General features: G+C 33.4%; 1 protein-coding gene across 2 annotated transcripts in view; it reads left to right on the top strand.

The window, feature by feature from the left end:
- LOC128993491 (5'-AMP-activated protein kinase subunit gamma-2-like) overlaps positions 1-20,301 on the top strand; it is a 326,963-nt gene extending 306,662 nt beyond the window's left edge. For both annotated transcript variants that reach the window (XM_054417433.1, XM_054417434.1), the window contains 7 exons: positions 3,280-3,417; positions 5,042-5,194; positions 7,777-7,955; positions 9,101-9,304; positions 10,109-10,255; positions 10,923-11,016; positions 18,259-20,301. In XM_054417433.1, coding sequence (XP_054273408.1) covers positions 3,280-3,417; positions 5,042-5,194; positions 7,777-7,955; positions 9,101-9,304; positions 10,109-10,255; positions 10,923-11,016; positions 18,259-18,500 — 1,157 coding nt within the window. In that variant the 3' untranslated portion in view covers positions 18,501-20,301. The remainder of the gene's footprint in view (positions 1-3,279; positions 3,418-5,041; positions 5,195-7,776; positions 7,956-9,100; positions 9,305-10,108; positions 10,256-10,922; positions 11,017-18,258) is intronic.
- Positions 20,302-20,589: the final 288 nt, after the last annotated feature.

Genomic DNA, 20,589 nt, shown 5'->3' with positions numbered 1-20,589 from the left:
CATGATGTAAAGTATTTCTTGAAAAATGCAAAACAAATTCACCGTAGCATTGTGTTTAGTCACACAATTTCATCTGTCAAACTGCCATGTTGGCTAACTGATGTGTCAGTTAAAACAGGTCCGTATTCAAGGCAAACCTCGGCATTGTTGTTTCAATATTTTGCATTATAAAATAAAATATCGGAATCTCACTCCTTTGGATAAAAATACACTTTTAGGACTGGAAGCCAGTATTATGATTATAGGCCTACTTTCCTTGTGAAATTACATCATCAAACTGTACTTTTCAATAGAAAATCCAGCGTTGCCTTAAATTAGATTATTTTGAAAATTGTACATTTATTTTAAAGGATTGATATTTACAAGTCTTTGGTTTAACTTTTATCACTGAGAGAAAATAAACTATGTAACCTATAAACTCACCTAAGAAAACATTCGCTAACGTTCTAACGGAAACCATTGTATGCCACATTGATAAAATAAATTGATAAGCGAAACAGCTTTATCAAGTAGTTCTTGAAAACATTTATAAATAGCCATTGCATCATCTGCAGGTAAACAGCTGTTTGTATTTTTCCCATGAGTCTTGCAGACAAGTGTTATGTAGACTTCTTGACACGATGCCAAAATGTTGTTTTAGCCGCAAAGTTTTCTTCCACATTTAAAATTCATATTGCAATTTCGACTTTGTTTCCTCACAATTGTTTACCGACAATAGTTTGAGAAAGTTACTCTTTGTTCATTTTAGTGAGATATTACTTTTTCCGATGCCATTTATATTTGACATAGGTTTGTAGTTCTGGTGTGGAAATTTTTTTATTTTGAATTGTCAGGCAATTTATCTTAGGATGGAAACTCATAGAAAAATTACTAGGATTGCTTTAATAGCAGTGAAAGCCAGATGAGCGGAGCAATCATGTTTTATGATTTTTAATAAAGCAATAAATGAACAAATGTTAATCGATATTATAATACAAAATATAAAAAATAAATCGGTCCCACGTCCAGGTCTTACCATGAGTACAGCAATAGCTCATTCCCTACATGGAAAATTTGCTAAAAATGTAAGAAATTAGCTGTGGTCTGACATTGACATTTGACACTATTCGTGCATGTACATACATTAGTATGGATAAATATTTTTTATTCTGAAACTGAACTTTTTACTGATTTGTTTGTTTTTTTTTTTTTTTTTTTTTTGCCGTTAAAGTTTTCTTGCACTAGAGCCAATTTTACTTTTTCTCACCTACAATTACGTAACTAAAGTAAACACAACATTGTGACATAATACTTAGACCTGCATCTGTCATAAAGCAATGTTGTTCATGCAGGGCAAACTCATTTAGCATGAAGCTGTGAAGTGACAGCTTTGATAAGTGACAGGGTCTAAAATAAAAATCTTGCATAATAGGGTGTCTACTGGTCAATGAAGTAACCAAAGTCACTGAAAAGTGACGGATTTTCATTTTAACATTCCAAAAGTCAAGAAAAAATCAGACCTAACTAAAATAAAGTTTTTCAAACCAGCTTTTTTGCCCCTTGTTGCAAGCAATGATTAAATTCATATTACAGAATCCAAGAGGAGACATATTTAGGGAGCAGGCCAACAACTCAAAATCGTCACGGCAAAAAATATTGTATGCCCAACTATCTCTAGTTCAAGTCACTGAAAAGTATCGTCTTATCAGTTCCAAATAGAAGTGTTTTAAAACCGTCCCCTCTCCCCTAAAGTCACTGAAATTTAGTTTGAACAAATGGTGGACATCCTGTATATGCAATCTCAATTATTTTACATTATCTTATCTTCACTAACTATAGGAAATCTTGTACTACTGCCCAAAAAACTTTAAAACAAAATATCCTGTATTATCATTACAATTTCAATACAAAACCTGGAGAATGTCCACCACAGTCTAAAAAAAAAATCTGTTGTGTTTCCACCAAAATAAAAGAACAATATTTTAAAACGTTTTTATTAGGTCGCTTTCTTGTCCGCTACAAATTTTGCAACCGATTTTATACTAACTTCCCGATGAGCTAGGGACTTGAAACTTGAAACATATCTCACAAATGGAAGGCAATGCAATATTATACAATTTAATTTTCATATTTCCCTTGGGCTACGCCCCATGGGCTTGTTTTTATTAAATCGATTTCTTGCAAATTTTGATACTTCCCGATGAGCTAGAGACTTGAAATTTGAAACATAGCTCACAAATGCATGACAATGCGATATTATATCATTTAATTTTCATATTTCCCTTGGGCTACGCCCCATGGGCTTCCAAATTTTTCATGTTTACATTTTGAAAGGATGTAAATATATCAACTAATTTAAGTCAGCTGTAAATACTTAAATTTGACAGTTCAAAAAGCAGAGGTTAAGAGGTACAGGTTCTGTTCCCAAGAGATTCTTTATACAAACAAACATTTCAAAATAAAGATAAACAATCTGATTGCATATATAAAGGAGTTTGTTAATAATGTCATTTGTAATTTATTTAGTATTCTATAAAGTAAACAATAAATCAAATAGATTGATATATTTAGTTAGTAGGTAGGCCATACATGCAATCTAATACATAATTATATGCAAAGAAACTCAAATAAACCTTAGATTTCCCACATGCCTCTGTCTTAATCTGATATAGACGCTTGAAATAGATTTAACATGCACACACATTAAAACTAAAAAGTATAAAATAATTTATAAATAAAAAACTTTTTTAGTTTTTAAACGCCCTAAAAAGTAGAAAATAATTTACAAATAATTTATAAATATGTTGAGAGAGTATAAATACTTGTACGATTTAAAACAAAAAACGTGGGGTGCATGCAATTGATAGTTTACAATTACCTTCACCTACTGACTAATTTATTATTATCAATTAATTGCATGCACCCAACGTTTTTCGTTTTAAATCGTAAGTATTTATACTCTCTCAACATATTTATAAATTATTTGTAAACTATTTTCTACTTTTTAGGGCGTTTAAAAACGTTTTGTTTAAAGAAGTTTTTTATTTATAAATTATTTTGTTTATGGTCACAGTCTTGATTCAGAACCTCTTGTACTTCCATCACAATCAGAATAAAAATCCCCTTTATCTCGCCACACATCTTACTAAAAAAAGCTATGTATGAGCTGGATACCTCAATTTGGAAAAATGTGTCCAATAAGATTATGTTTTCATGTTGATATGTATTTCCACGCAATTTCAATTCAAAGTCTCGTACGCAGTATTCCTGCCGCACACTCACAATCTTTTTTTGTTTCAGAGGAGGACGAGAGCCAAATATTTGTCAAGTTCTTCAAGTTCCACAAGTGCTACGATTTGATCCCCACCAGTGCCAAACTGGTCGTGTTCGACACACAGCTGTTAGTCAAGAAAGCTTTCTTCGCTTTAGTTTATAATGGTAAGTATCCAAGTGAAGCTTTCACTGTATAGAACTAGACAATAGACATTCCCTCATTAAAGTATTTTTTTATTAAAAATGAACAAAGTTAAATTAACCCTCTGAAAGAATGCGCTGATGTAAATTAAATTACTAATTTCTGATAAATATTTACACACTTAACCTATTAACGGTAACTAAATTTATAAAGTCTATCAATCTTATTGATTATAGGTCTTCAGGTGAAATTTGAACAGGTTGGGATACTACGGTGTGAACTGTTTTAGCGACTAGTGTTTTTCTTCAGTGATTTGTATTGAAACTGAGCAACTTCAACTTTTTGCTAGTTACAACATAAAAGACAAAATTTTGTAAACAAGTTGTTAAACGACCCAGGTTGTAATAGTCTTTGCAATCAAGAATCAAGGTTAACCTGGAAAACTTGTTAGTAATACAACCATTTATCAAGGTCATGTATCAAATGCAATGTTGCAATTTATTGCGTTTTGACAGTGTAATGCTAGATTTATTTACAAGTCTCACATTTTAGTTATTGTAATTTAAATGGCTGTAATTTTTGAAATCTTATTCCTTTCCATGATTGCTGTGAACTTAATCCGGCTGAAGAGTAATCTTTCAAACTGAATGTTGTAGTTCATTTTGTCATTAGCAAAGTTATGGGCAGCACAAAGTATCACAGGCTCTTAGGCTTATTCACATAACTTATTGAAGTGTTGAGAATGTCCTTGATCAGTCCGCTTTTAATAAAGGATCCTGGATGATGAAACACCTGGTCAGTAGCAAAGTTGCACAAGGCATTATTCTCTTCATTCTACACAGATTAAAATATAAAATACACACACAGTTTAGCTCAATTGACAATGATAATAATGATAATGATAGTTTATTTTGGGCTGGATTAGTCTTGATTTTTAAGTTTGTAACAGATAATTGATGTAGTTCACACGTTTAGTTATGTTTTGATCTAGAATCTTAAACCACCTAAGAATGATAAAACAAAATTTTTTTTCGACAATTTTTTACAAATTCTTTAAGAAAAGCGGTCAAAACCCTCTCAATGAGTTGTCCCAACTTGTCCCCTAAATAACAAAACTCAAAGATGTTACACTTTGTAACAACACTCCAATAGTGATACACATCTACACATCTTTATTGTTTAACTTGTATCCTAAGAGAACAGAGACTAACCTGTAAATTCGCTAACATTCTAACAGAAACCATTGTATGCCACATTTATAAAATAAATTGATAAGCCTTTATCAAGTAGTCCTTGAAAACAAATATAAATAGCCTTTGCATCATCGTTAAATGCTGCAATCCACCTAATTCAACAAAATACCTCTCTTTGTGCCTTCGTGTCACACTACTAATCCACCTTAGTCTTGTTTTGTACTCTCCCTCATAAGCTGTCTCCAAATCCCTACTGACATTTTTCGTTTTTTGAGGGGGATCCTAATGTTTAGTTTGCAACTCTCTCTCACACTGGAGTCTGAAACGTTAACCTCTAGGCTAAGAATCTTGAATATTTGGCAAGTTTTTTTATCAATTTTCTGACAAAGTAAGTGAGTTTGAGTGGCATGATTGTATTTTCAAAGAGGTTTGTAGCGTAGTTTGTTTGTCGCAGGTGTCAGAGCCGCACCACTGTGGGACAGCTCACAACAGAGGTTTGTGGGAATGTTGACCATCACAGACTTCATCAAGATACTCCAGATGTACTACACGTCTCCCTCCGTCACTATGGAGGAGTTAGAAGAACATAAACTGGACACCTGGAGAAGTGAGTGAATAAATGAACAAATTAAGTTTTACGCACAATAGTAAGTGCTTCAAGAGTTAAAACAATTGCTAGGAAAATACAAAAAATCTTTAAGGCAGACCTGAAAATTTTTGTGGCATACTATGTCTCCCCCTTACCTTACCTCCTTGGCCATTCAAACCTAAGTTGGTTTTTGGCCTCGCCAACAAGTTGCCTCCAGTGTTTTCTGTCTGCTGCTCGGTCAATTGATGTCCCCATGCGATGAAGGTCTTTCCGCACCTGGTCTCCCCATCGTAGTTTGGGTCTTCCTAGTGGTCGGGTCCCTCGTGGTCGTCCATTTGTAGCTATCTTCAGGAGACTGTTTTCTTCTCTTCTCGCTATGTGCCCTGCCCACCTCAATCTTCGGCTCTTAACAATAGCTACAATATCTGGGTCTTCGTAGAGTTCTCGTAGTTCTCTGTTTTTCCTGATCCGCCATATTTCATTTTCTTTTATAGGGCCAAAAATCTTTCTTAATATCTTGTTCTCAAAGACGATTAATCTCCTTTCGTTTTGTTTGGTTAGGGTCCAGGCCTCAGATCCATATAAGAGAACTGGTTGGATAATAGTTTTATAAATTCTAATTTACACACCCAAAAATAAGGGTGTTGTTGACAGATGATCTATCTCGCTAACATACGATGAATTGGACGATCGTGATTGCACGATTTTTATATACAACGGATTTTGCTTGGACACTCCAATCATCATCAGACCCATTTGGCGAATCACGGCAATAATAATAAGGCGAACTAATAATCAAGATACGCCTACTGGGTCTGATGATGATTGGAGTGTCCAATCAAAATTGATCACCACTTACCATCTTCTATATGTATTTACCGTCTAGCAAGGAAACAGTATAAGTTTAAATATATCATTACAAGTGTTATTTGACGTATTTTTGTGCTTTCAAAGAACAATAAATTACAGTAAATTGCTTGATTTTCTGAAGAACATGTACACCTTCTAAAGTTTATATGTCATGTAACTAGTTACTGTATTGGAGAAGTCTCTTGGACATGTCTTGAACACATAAACATAGTTTCTGTATTTTTACTGTGCAGAGAACTAACCCCTTTTTGATTACTTCTCCCTAAAATATTCCAATTCTTGAGCGTGTATTTAGCTTTATAAGGCTCATAAACTTGAATAAAGTGCTTATTGCTAACACAATCTAATAACATCAGAAATCGTCTCCTTGCTCAGCTATGTATTATAAATCAAATCCTTTAAAATTTCCTCCAAAATTCAATCAATGAAGCCTCAATAAAAGGACCTTTAAACTTGATACACTAAGGTACAAGAAATGTTGGTAATTATTGGAAACATACTAATTGTCCAAAGTAGTCTACGAATCAAGAGTATTTATATTGATGGACATATTGTCAGGCGCTTTAGAAGCACTAGTTAGAAGAAGATATTGATGTGTATAATTAAAGCGTTTTCTCTCTTTGGCACTTGACGAGAGTTACTCAACACTGCTTGGCAGTACGTTAGTTGTTTGACTGACGTCCGTAACTCACATCAGTGGCTGACTGCCATTTGAGTCGTTAGCTGCTTTGAATCTGATCTTTGTCGTTAAACAATGTCACACACGTGCTCTTCGTCATTTCTCAAAGTGTTATCCTGGTGTTATCAAATTATTGAGTCTTAAAATGGTTTACAGTTAGATAAATTCTCTGACATGTACTGTAATTTTAAGAAACGATTGTAAAATACATTTTTTAAATATTCAGTCTGATTGAACTATTTACTTATGTTTGGGGTTTTCTTGGTTATTTACAACCTATTAGGTAACATATAATATTAAAAATTTGTATATTTTATGAAGCAAAACTTAACCCAGTCCAAACAAAATATAAACTGGTCAACATTATACTTTATGTTTTTTAGTAATGCTTTCTATCAACAGTTTTATATTTAACACTAGAAGTAAAGTATAGAGGAAATATGTAATAGTACACTAAAGTGTTGTCTAGCACTAGTCGCTGGTGTCTAGCGTCAAGTCCAACACCCCTCTCGTCCTCGTGTTCTATAACGCTAACAGAGGAGTAAACAGTGGGGCAAGACCATGTACCCTGTGCGTAAGAATTTCCGTACATTGCTAGACCCTCAGGCTCTCCCCTGCTCGTTACAAGTATATTTTCGGTACAAAAAACTAGAGCTGAAAGCGCATGGTCGTCCTGTAAGCAAGTTTTCTTTTTTGTACCTTTCCCGTGTATAACCAGGGTTGTTTGGGTGGTAGATTGTACAGGAAAGCGGAAGTTAAAAAGTCTCCGAAACCAGAAGCGGGGAATGGACGGTGTGCTATGTCCAACCACCTCTTCCTCTATCGGTACCAATCCAATTTTTCTTATCCTCTCGTCGTGCCTTTTTGTCACACTACTAATCCACCTTAGTCTTGTTTTGTAGTCTCCCTCATAAGCTGTCTCCAAATCCCTTCTGACCTTTTTGTTGATTCAATTGTTGAGCCACAACAACCAAACTAATTCTTAAGTCTTGAAAGGATAAAACTCCAAATCTATAGATTCATTGGTACTCAACACTCCATGTTGTTACAGAGGTCCTCAAAGATAACGTGAAGGAGTTGGTTTCCATCAGTCCGGATGCTTCACTCTACGACGCCATCAAGACCCTGATTCACAATAGGATACACAGGCTGCCAGTGATAGATCCTGAGACTGGGAACGTTCTGTACATACTCACACACAAGAGGATACTCAGGTTTCTCTTCCTCTATGTAAGTACGATGTAGAATGTTAAATTTTTATTTTTTCATCATACTGCAACAAAAACAGCTGTTTTTATTACATGCCTTGTGGGTGTGTGAGCATTTTTACTCACTAGGGAGTAATACAACTTTTTAGTCACTAGGGGTAAAATTCAGTTGTTGTAAATTTCAAAATTTCGATCTTAAGCAATTGCATGGATAGAATATATTTATCGATTTATATTAGGTTAGGTATTAGGCTATTTTTTTATTATTGCATTCTTGTCAATAGTTCATATCAATGGTATAATGTACGATAAACACAATCGTATAAACAAAATGATTGAATCACTTACTAAACAGCTGCTTATTTTTATTAGCAAAATTTAAAACAAGCTGAAAGTCGTTTAGAGAGTTTATCTGTAGATGAAAGGTATTTTTGTTTACTAGCTTGGTTTGTTAATTAATGATGCAATATGATAAGAAATATAGTTCATTACACAGGCAAAAAGTGTCTTTTCAACCCTTGCTCATTTTCCTTGAGCTCCGGTCAAAAAGAGTCACTTTACGCCTTAGCTATGAAATATACTATTTTGCAGGGCTGATGTGAATGCGTTCAGTTATAGTTTAATCTTAATTTAATCTTGTGAAGAAGACATAAAAAATTTTAGTTTTTAATTTTCATTGAAAATTTTGTTTTAAGAAGAAAATAACTGTAGGCATATTTTACATCTAGTTGTATCTGTTATCTTGAGACGAGTTGTTTTTTTCAAAGATTACAAAGATATTCTTCATATTTGGTTATTTGAAGAACAATGTGCTGTACTAAAAACTCTCAGGTTTTGACACCACAAGACCTCTGTCCAAACAGAAAATTGTCTGGCACAACAGAATTTAAAATACAAAATTAATGGATACCACTTCAAACTACACCTTTATTGTACAAAACTGATAAATACAGTGTATACTCCTAAAAATTAAGAAATGTTACCAAAACATCTGTATGTATAGAATAGTGCTATACAGGTGTTGACTTAGATGTTCACTTGGCTTTGGACAAAGCGGTTCAAATTGTTCAAGCCCTATTCAGGAGACTAGAACCAAACTGGTCAAACAGCAAGTCTACTCCAGAAAATATATTCTATGTACAACTTCTAACCGATGTATCTGTCCAGATCAACGACCTTCCTAAGCCAAGCTACATGCACAAGACGTTGGAGGAGTTGAGGATCGGAACGTTCAGTAACATAGAGACAGCTGAGTCTGACACATCTATCATCGTAGCGCTCAAGAAGTTTGTTGAGAGGAGAGTCTCGGCTTTGCCCATGGTGGACGCTGAGGGTCGCCTCGTCGATATCTTCGCCAAGTTTGACGTTATTGTAAGTAGATTTTGTTGTTTCATTTCAGTTATTCTCCAGTTTTTAGGTTTTCTAATAACTGTTCTCAACTCGTCTAATTTTTCCGACCCCTAGTAGACCTTTGTTCCTCTCGTTGCTCGCAGAAGATTAGATGTGTCAAAAATTGTCTAAGGACACATTTTATTTATGTTTAGAATAAATGTTACACATTTTGGGTTAGTTAGCCTACTTTTTTCTCTTAGGTGACACAAAAGTCATAAAAACTTGTAAATATACATTTTTATTCAAGAATAGGCGTCTACTGGTCTACTATTGAAAAATTGCCTGTCATTATCTGCATTTCTCTGCCAAGCGTAGCACGTTTTGATATAAGGCACTAGCCATGGTATAACACTCATCTCCATTCACACTTGGCTTAAAATACACTTTCGTATGGTCGCCATTTCAAGTAGTGTATTAAAGCATGTAATACAGGTTTGGTTTTTAGTTTTTGGCAAAAATGTGGCAAAACAGATAGACCAAACCCTGCCTTGACAAAAAATAGTGTTAACAGACTCTTGGACTCTGGTGAGTTGGTGGCTCAGTCAGTAACACTACAGACTTCGGGCCCAAAACAGTGATGTTGTGGCTTCAAATCCGCCTGGCACTACTTTTATCTCTACAGTTCATCCTTGTACTGTTCTTGCTCACCCCCTTGCTTTGCTGGTTGTGTTTGACGCACAGGCCTCTGTGGCCCATGTGGTCAGGCAAATGCAAGGCAGCTCTTAAAAAAAAAATAAAAATAGTTTATTCATTCTAATTTTTAAAGAAAAATTATTTTTACAGAACCTGGCGGCAGAGAAGACCTACAATAACCTGGACGTTTCGCTCAAGACGGCCAACGAACACAGGAACGAGTGGTTTGAAGGGGTTCACAAGTGCAAACCAACGGAAACACTCTTCACGATCATGGAGAGGATAGTGCGAGCTGAGGTGAGGACTTTTTCACTCGTCATTTTTAATTTAAAAACTGTAAATGCCCGTCGTTGACTAGTAGTCCTTATGGTGATCAAAAGAGCTTTTTGAAAGATGAAAATCCAAAGACTATGTTATTGCTCAACATTAACATAGAATAACTATTTGCACAGAATAACAATTTATTTGTACAAATTTGAGTTATACGAATGTTATTGATTTTGTAACCTACTTCGAGAAGTTACCCACTCTACTTTTTCTCCCAACTATGCCAGAGCATAGCTAAGCTTAAACCAATTAAAAGCAGCATCATTATTTTTTTTTAAATGCTTGAAACTTAAAAAATTATCCGTAATGTTAGAGATTGTGAAAGGCTGTTTTGCTGTGTTTCCATTAGATCAATCTTTAAGGTATTTCTAAATCTCTTATTAAGTAATCCATTTTTAGATGTTTTGTATACTGACCTTTCATTTGGCCCCGAATGTACGTGGGTAACTTAAATTTCTAATTTGGCAACTTTTATTAGACATCCAAACATCACAAACCTTCAAAGGATTCAAGAGTATGTGATGTCTGCTTAAACATAAACTGTTTCAAAATATCTGAACCATTTATTGCTTATAGTTGGACTCTTCAGTTGAGTGCTAAAGTTGACCATTTAAACTGATGATTGATTATGTTTTAGGTGCACAGACTAGTGATCACTGATGATGAAGAAAAAGTCATCGGAATTCTTTCCCTGTCAGATTTGCTACTTTACCTTGTACTTCGACCGTGTGGTGAGTTTAATTCTGTTTCTCTATTTAACAATCTCAAAAAAACAATACTTACAATTACACTTCTATTAAGGTTGTTAATTCGAAACAGGGTACACCGTGGAATTTATATATTATTTTTTCTTGTTACATTTTTATTACACTTCTATATGAAAGTAGTTTACATTGCTAGGTTGTTTGAAAACAAACAGTTTTATTAGAAACAAGGTGATAGTTTTGTTGTAAATCGTCCAATCAGTCTTGTATATCTCTGACCAGATGGATTTAAATTAGGATTCAAAGCAAAATATTGCTTTCAAGTTAAGCTGTTTTGTTAGAAATTAAGTTTTTTTTTCATAACATTTGTGTTTGTTGTTTACCGGTCAGTCTTAGCACCTGGTTAATTTGCCCCTTGATAGTGAAGGTTATACGCCGATAGGAATGATACTGAAGCATATTTTACAACATCGACTCTGAGCGGTTATTGATTGAGATGACTTTCCAATTTTGTTACTTATTTGAGAAAATAAAAAAAAAACTGTTGAACTTGGAACTTGATTTCAGCTGGAGTATGATAATAATTTTAGGCTGAAAATTCGATAGCATAAACCATCTGATCTTCATTTGTAACAACACTCTCATCTCATTCATTCAACTCGGCGTTGCATAACTCTAATCTAATCGGGAATGTTGCTGAAAGTCAACAGTCCCGCAGGATGTCTACTAGTCGGGAATTTCGGGAAAATCGGGAAAAAGTCGGGGATTTTGAAAAGTCGGGAAAAGTCTTGAAAAAGTAATGAATTTCGGCCGAAGGTCGGGAATATTCTAACCTTTCAAAATTAGGGATGAACGGGTCCCAAAAATTTTAAAAACTTTCTGGATCTTATATTCTTTATTCATACATTATTGAGTCAGTATTCATAATATACATTATTGAATCAGTATCCATATACGTTTTTGAATCAGTATCCATACATTATGGAGTCAGTAGCCTATCCACATACGTTTTTAGATCAGTATCCATACGTTATTGAATCAGTATCCAAATACATTATTGAATCAGTATCCAAATACGTTTTTGAATCAGTATCCAAATAAATACGTTATTGAATCAGTATCAAAATACGTTTTTGAATCAGTATCCATATACGTTATTGAATCTTCATCCAAATACGTTTTTGAATCAGTGTCCATACGTTATTGAATCAGTATCCATATACGTAGTTGACTGTTACATTGATACTGTTACTTTGACTATCAGTATCCATATACAGTAACTTATTGACACTATTCAAATTATTGACATTAATTTATATAAGCTATTCACTGAGACATTGCTTAGCCATACAAGTTATTACCATTCAATTACATGGCATACACTGAGACATTGCTTAGCCATACAAGAAATTATGTATACCTTGTAGGTCTGATTCTATCCTCTTATTTTATCAATGTAAACCAATTGAAAGATTCAGTATAAATCTTGCAAAGGTTTTTGTTTGTTTACACCAAAACATATCTTTATATTTATAAAATCAATAAAATAAAATAGGTAACATGCTGAACAACATGATAATGCAAGTAAAAATTATGCAAAAGGCAAGAAGCTCACTGATATTTCCAGAAATACTGTTTCTTCTAATGCATGATTGAAAACAAATATTTCATTCCATTGACAAGTATGAATAGAAAAATGCCGTGTTGCTTCGAATCGAGTTAAATTAAATTTGTTGCTGCTTCACACACCCCAACATTTGATATGGGATATTCTCGGCATGTGATTCGTTTCGATCGTCAGTGAATTCGCTGCGTCACAAGTGACAACATATGTTGACGAAGGTACCGTGACCGCGAGACGGAAAAAGGTGTAGTAACATGGAGAATGGACCGAGTTTTCGGTCGGGATTTAAGTAAAAATGGTAATGAAAAGTCGGGAAAAAGTCGGGAATTCCATTTGAGAAATCTGGTAGACACCATGTCCCGGAAGATCAAATAATTTATACCTGTGCCGCTAGGTCAAAAACTACAATGTTTGCAGTGTCTGTAGATCAAAAGTCCCAGTAAGTCAAATAGTACAGTCCGAGCTAAAAAACGTGGTCTATGTTAAAGCAATTGACTTATTGGGAATTTGACCTAATGCAACAGCAGTTTTAATATAACGAAATACGGTAAAATACAAGTTCAGTTTCGCTGAGTCAACAGTGCCGGAAGATCAAAAGCAATAAAAGTGAACGTCGATTCAGTGTAAAGTAGACCTCCTGCAACGCTTACTACACCAACAAAACTTGCTTTTAGTTACTTCGTGTTTTGTCATAATTAGAATAGAGCTAAAATTATCATATTTGGTACATAGCTTATCTATTAATGCTTCTTGCCAACTGTTTGGTCAACACTGTAAATAGGTATAGTTTATGTAATGAAAAGCCTTTCGTCAAAATTTGTGGCATAAAATACACGCAAGGACGATCTGAAAATTTCTGGTTATTATATACGTTTGTAAAAGGAGATCCATTTAATTTTAGAACTATTTTATAAGTTATAATGTAGTCTACACATAAACTGTGTAAATGTATTACGCCTCGGAAGGGTTGAAACCTGTCCAAACTATCATATATATTATTAAAATGTAAATGGGGTTTTTCACATTCTGAATCAACCAGTCGACGGATTTTCATTATTTTTGTGTTGAAAGAAAGATAATTTTGAGAACTAGGGAATGTCAAAGCCATAATTATAATTAAGGGTCCCAGTTTTTTAGAAATTAAGTTTTAATTTTTTTAAAGTCTAGTAGCCGACGCTAACCTTCTAAGCCAGCTTTTAGTACAATATAATTTGCTTAGCATAACAGCTGTAAACATTCAGCATTTGTGACACAAATTCAGCATTTGGAAACAAATTTAAAGACATATTTAGAGTTGACTTATTTATACTATGTGTAATGCTGACCATTGATACATTCAATTCCTAGGTATGAGAATGGCAGATTATTTAAATTTGCATAGAAAAATAGTAGGATGTTCAAATTATTTTTTAAAGGAATCTTTGTAATCATCGATTTGTTTTAGTCCCATATAATTTGTTTTAACTAACAGCTGGTTGAATGTAATATTGTTCTATATAACTATTAGGTTTTTGGCGAATTTCCCATATAGGGAATAAGCTATTACCGTAGTACTTATGGTAACACCTGGACCCGGGACCGATTTAATTTTTCGTTTTGAGGTTCCTAGAGGCCAAAAACACCATCCGTTCAAATTCATATATACAGGGTGATCAACTCAAGGAGGCCACCATTGGGAAGTCGGAAACGGTAAGAATTAGAGAAAACATTAAATGGGGGACATTCCTTTATTTTTTGTGGCAGTTAAAAATATGATTTTAGTTTTTTTATCATGTTTTCGGATAGAATATGCAATTTAAAAACTTTTTTAGCCTTGACACTTTTTCGATAAACCCACTCGTTTAGGAGTACAGCCTATGGAAAAATGACTTCCGGTGTACATTTTACATCATGTAGCTCCTAAACGAGTAAGTTAAGAGCAAAATTGCAAAAAGTAAATTAGTCTTAGAATTGCATCTTCATTCCTTAAAGACTATAAAATAAAAAGTTTTCCACTTTTCAAGTTTGCCGCCATTTTTTTTATAATATAATTTATATTTTTAATTAATTTTATGGTCTTTTTGGAATGTGGATGCAATTGTAAGACTTTTTTACTCTTCGTATTTTTGCTTTAAACTTACTTGTTTAGGAGCTACATGATTTAATATGTACACCGGAAGTCATTTTTCCATAGGCTGTAACTCCTAAACGAGTGGGTTTATCGAAAAAATGTCAAGGTTAAAAAAGTTTTAAAATTGCCTATTATGTCCGAAAACATTATAAAATATAGGGTGTTCGATAAGAAATTTCAAATTTGGCCGCCATTTTGGAAAATGGCGGCTGAATTTCAAACGACTAAAATCATATTTTAAACTGCCACAAAAAATAAAGGAATGTCTTCCATTTTAAGTTTTCTCTAATTTTTACCGTTTCCGATATCCCAATGGTGGCCTCCTTGAGTTGATCACCCTGTATAGCCTATATTTATTTATATATTTTTCCTGGGGGGAACCCCAAGACCCCCTCCTTTTTGGGGGGGTATTCCATACCCCCCAGGCCCCCAGTGACCCCCCCCCCCAAAATATATGTCTAGGAGCGCCCTTGTCTTCTTTACCTATAAAACACATGGGATACAGCCTTTTCTTCACTGATCACGTAATGCGTGATTTTCTATAAAGTCTTAAAAATAAAAGGTAAAATAGATAAAATAAAGGTGTACTGTATGTGGTTTACACACAAATATTCATCAAACTGTGTGATATTTTGTTATTGCAATGAACAATTTGGGAGTATCGTATTGTGTCGTAGTCGTATTGTAAGTCGATGGAAAATCTCTGTTGATCCTGTTTTACAAGCAAACCAAAAAGATACATTAGTCACCACTCTATGCGACATATTCTAACCAGAAAATTGTAATCGTATGATTCTATAAGCATTGATAGGATTGCAAAGTACTTCACAAACATTATTTCAAGGGTAATAACAGTCACAATCTTCGCCGACTTTAAAAGAGTCAACTAAACTACTATACTAATGGACACACAACTAAATGAAACAACTAATGGAACAACTCACGATGTACATATAACAGTTCGATATAAGCATTGAGTATACACGTCAGTGGATACGTGTATACCGTACCCAATGATATAAGCAATGGTTCTTGCAATTTATTGCTTATTGTTTTTAGAGTTGTTTTCGGACTTACTCTGTTTTCGGACGTACTCACACTCGTATAAGGTTGTCCACGTTTGTCATTGATAATGTAGCCATGTTACACCCGTTGTCACGAATATGTTTACAAGTTTTCCGTCTGTTTTTGAATAGCGATACATTTTTTCACATACTTAAGAACCACCTGATTTCGTGCATTACATGTTCGTCTCAATTTTAATTGCTTTAGTAGGCATTATTTTGGTCGATGAGGACTTCAATCGGTCCTTTCAATGATAGCTCATGAAATATAGTACTTTGTCCATTAATTTTATTGTTTGGTAAAATGGATTAAATTATCCTGCAAACCCAAATAGAAATAGTAAATATAGTATTTGAAACAAATCAGTAACATGTTAATAATGTAACCTACATTATTTCCTTGAATTGCATAACAGCAATTAACTGGGCTGATCCTAATATAAATAAATCAATATGTTCTTCATAGGCATAACATGGGTTCATAACATGAGCCGCTGGGGCTGAGCCCAAGGGATTTAAAAATGTAAGGTTGGTTTGCAAATGTACGTGACACGCTCTTTCTAATGAGACATGAATGGTCAAAATCACCTAAGAAATTCGGAGGAGTTCAACGGAAAAATTTCGTGTTGGCGTAGTCCTGGATTGGCTATTTTTTTTTTTAACAATATAGATAAAGTAGTGAGACTTGGTATATCAATAATATAATAGCCATAAATATCTACTGTCTTAAGCTATTATCACTGTTTAATCCCTTAAGGGGGATGGACCACAAAGACTAAGACAAAATTCTTATATAATTTTAATACTATTTTACCTGTTTTTAAAATGGCGACCATACAAATGTATGCATTTTAAGCCAAGTATGAATGGAGTTGAGTGTGTGATGAGTGGAGCGATCTTGTTGTCCTGTTAGTGACTAAGGCCGACGTAATCTTTAGACACAGCTGTTAATTAATAGTCCATATAGTCAATTAATAGCAGCAGAGGTCAAGTTTGGTAGGTATCAAATTAAAGGTTTTAATTATAAAAATACATTGCCGCAAACCTAAACTCAAACGATGATGATGATAATAATGTTAATGATGTAGCTAAAACGTATCGTTTGAAATTTAACAGCTGAAAATAAGTTAAACAGAAAAGGTTTTGGTTAAATCCATCAAATTGTTATTTGACACTAGTAAGTACTAGTGCACTTTTTTATATTGATTATATGATTATATTGATTTACTTTGGATTTTAAAAATGTGAACGTTTTATTTTATTAAAGATTTATGGTGATACGTAAATATTGTGGTGTAGTAAAGTATATTATATTGTAGTTAAAAGTTAAATTTTGAAATTTTAGGGTGAATCGAGATGAATCTTTTTTTATAACATGGGTCTCTCCTACCTACATACCAAGTTGGATACATACCAAGTTTCATAAACATCGGTTGGAAAAGTGTAAAGATAAATATTTGTATGTAAAAAATACAAAATGGCGGATATCTGGTTAACGAAACAATTTTGGAAAAATGTTATACTTCATTTTCTGTTTATTTTGACACAAGGAATTACTAGGTAAAGTATCTCTCCGCTTATTTTTAACACCCTGTTTATGATGTATTCTTATAAGTGAAAAATGTAAGCTGGTAATACAGAAAGATGTTTTATAAATAATATGAATGTACTGGTGATCTGTATATTCATCTTTTTCTTGTTCTTAGAACTGTAAATTAAAAGTCCACTCAGCAGTCGCATCGTACGATGTAGTTCTTTCCATGCGTTGCGAAATGTTAAATTTGCCGTCCTCTTCAACCCAAGTTATCTATTGAACCACTGATTGTAAAAAATTCAAAAAAATATATTTTACGCATCACACTTTTGGCTACAACTTTGCCACAGACAAAACCTCCTTAACCCAAAAACAAAAAAAAATCTCGCATGCTAACTTTTTCATGCTAGAAATCACGATTTAAAACTATTTCACCATACATATCAATTTTTATTAATTAGATCGGTAAATAGTTTAAAGTTCCAACAAAATAGTCATCGAGTAGGACTAACCAAGAAGCTGTGTGCCAATTTTCAAAATTTTAGCACAACTTTAAGTAGACCAAAACACGAAATTATTGAAGTCATGCGTCGAGAGGACTATCGCTGTTTTTAACAGATTATACTTTTGACCTTCCGGCACTGTTGACTCAGCGAAACTGAACTTATATTTTATCTTATTTCGTTATATTAAAAGTGCTGTTGCATTAGGTCAAATTCCCAATAAGTCAATTGCTTTAACATAGACCACGTTTTTAGCTCGGACTGTACTATTTGACTTACTGGGATTTTTGATCTACAGACACTGCAAACATTGTAGTTTTTGACCTAGCGGCACAGGTATAAATTATTTGACCTTCCGGGACTGTTGACTTTCTGCAACGCGTCCATCTAATCTATATAAAAACAACCTGTATTGATAAACGTGTTGTTTGCAGGAGATGACGGGAACACAGGCGGCGACCCCGAGTGTAACTCAGTAAGACTACAGGACCTGCACGCCCAACAACAGTCGGGGGAGACGATACCAGAAGAGGAGGTGGAAGGAGAGGGTGGGGAGGGAGGCTCAAGCAGCGACGAGAGAGATCGTGATACTTCTCCTCCTCCGATGCTGTCCACTCCTCCAGCCTCGCTGGCAGAACAAACGTGGCGCGAAGTGACAGTGTTGGGCGGCGACTAGACTCTGACTTTACTAATTTATTGTAGATATAAATAAAGTTACCTATTTTTAAACCCGTGGTAGTTAAGGAAGCGATTAAGTGTACCTTCGATTAAGTACTTAACGAGTCGTAGTCGTAGATACTTTTGTGAATAGACGGTCTAGAGGAGTCGGGATGATGCTTTATTTCTTCAATACTGAATACTGTGATACGTGTCCGTTAGGTTTGACAATAAGTAACAATAACGTACAAACACTTCCGCTGGACCAATTTCGAATACACCATCGGTTTTATTTGTATTTCCAATTTTTGCTACGTTAAACTGGTTTACTTAATAATGGGATTGAAAGTACATGGGAATTGTAATGTTAATATGTAAAATTTAGTCTTAACCAATATAAAATCTATCCAGACTTGTGCAATCAATGTCTATAAATACACATTTTATTTGCTTCTATACAATTGTTTAATTATTGATTTTCCGAGTATTATATGCAAGTATACAACTAAACAATGTTTTTATCCTATAAAAAGTGTTAAATTTGTTAATTATATATATAATTGTATATTCTCTCAGATAGTAATAATTAGAGATTAAATTTTTTTTTTGATTATTCTAGGATACAAAGTCTGTCAATATAAGAAAAATGTTTTAGTTTTAACTCTTAATTAACCACATAGGTGCTAATTTTTCATGTTCTTTGTCAAACTATAAAGAGACATTTGTTTTTTATCAAGTACTGAAAACGTTAAACTTAAGCTTGAAGATTTGTTTTATTATATTTTGTTTATCAATGTCAAATTGTTATATTAAAAACTTTATTGTGTATTCACTATACCTTTGTGTCTCCAATTGTGCAATATATTATCAATTTTAAATGTGTTCTACATTTTTACTTGTTTATGAGATTTATTATTTAAAAAGGGCAAAGTCAATGCATACATTTGAATAGGGTTTATCTTAAACACGTTTTGTTTATACAGAATGTGAAATTATTCTAAGATCATAACAGTTATGAATTAAGTCACAGGAGAAATAAAAAATATGAGTTAGTAGGGTGTATCCACTTTTAGCCTCTAAAAAGATTGTAAGGATAGGCAAAGTCCTCAATTACTTAAACAACATTTTGTTTCACTATGTTTTGTGTCTGTACATTACAACACTATCTTGCATACTAAAACAAACATTGGATGATCTCTAGTATGTTAAACCCCCTTTGTAGTTTATTATTGTATAACTTGGTGAATTGTCATAAAGAAGAATGTTAATATTGTTTAGTAGCTGTATACCATTTAACTATTATTATAGTTTAAGTGCTACCCTAAAATTATATGGATTAACTTTGATTTGTACTCATTCTTATTTATTTCTCCTCTTGTTCATTTTTTCTTGTACCTAATAAAACGCCTATCTAAAACAATGATAACTTTTTTGAAACTAAAAGATTATTGTTTGCTGGCCCAATAATATGTGTTGCGCTATTGTACGGTAAGCATCAATTAAATTGTTTTAATTATTTTTTAAGCTCAAAAACATATTTTAGAAGAATGAACTTTGGTTGGCATGTGAGATACCTTTATAAGAAGAAAGTTATACTGAATAATTTACAAAGCTAACACTCTAGTGTTGTTCGGATAAGTTGTTTCTATAGATTATTGTTGTATATTAATACATTTTGTACTGTAGATAGCCTGTGTGTAAAAATGTTTATAGACTATTATCATAGCTTTGTAATCGACTCAGTATATATTCTAAGTATTTGAAGTATTGAAGCTATCAAAGTCATCCCTGTATAAAATATAAATATATTTATATACATATATCTTGCTTGGTCATTTTAATTTTTCGAATAAACCTGTTAAAAGTATTACCTTTTTGATAATAATATGTTGAATATTTGAAATAAATTTTCAAAAATTTGACTTAAACCGCAGTTTTTATTTTACCTCAAATATTAATGGTTGAATTATTCTTAACTCTTATTTAACTTTATTTGGTTATTTAACTCTGAGCTCCAATGGTCTATTATATAGGACACTACACAACCAAACCTCCTCTTAAAACAATTTATACAATTAAACAGATTTCCAAACTATCAGTAGCTTATT

The sequence above is a fragment of the Macrosteles quadrilineatus genome, unplaced genomic scaffold, assembly GCF_028750875.1.
Source record: "Macrosteles quadrilineatus isolate MER2022 unplaced genomic scaffold, UCM_ALF_1.0 Scaffold_4__1_contigs__length_99947679, whole genome shotgun sequence".
NCBI lineage: Eukaryota > Metazoa > Arthropoda > Insecta > Hemiptera > Cicadellidae > Macrosteles > Macrosteles quadrilineatus.
Note: the sequence above shows the minus strand (reverse complement) of the source record. Positions and strands in the feature narration are given on the sequence as shown.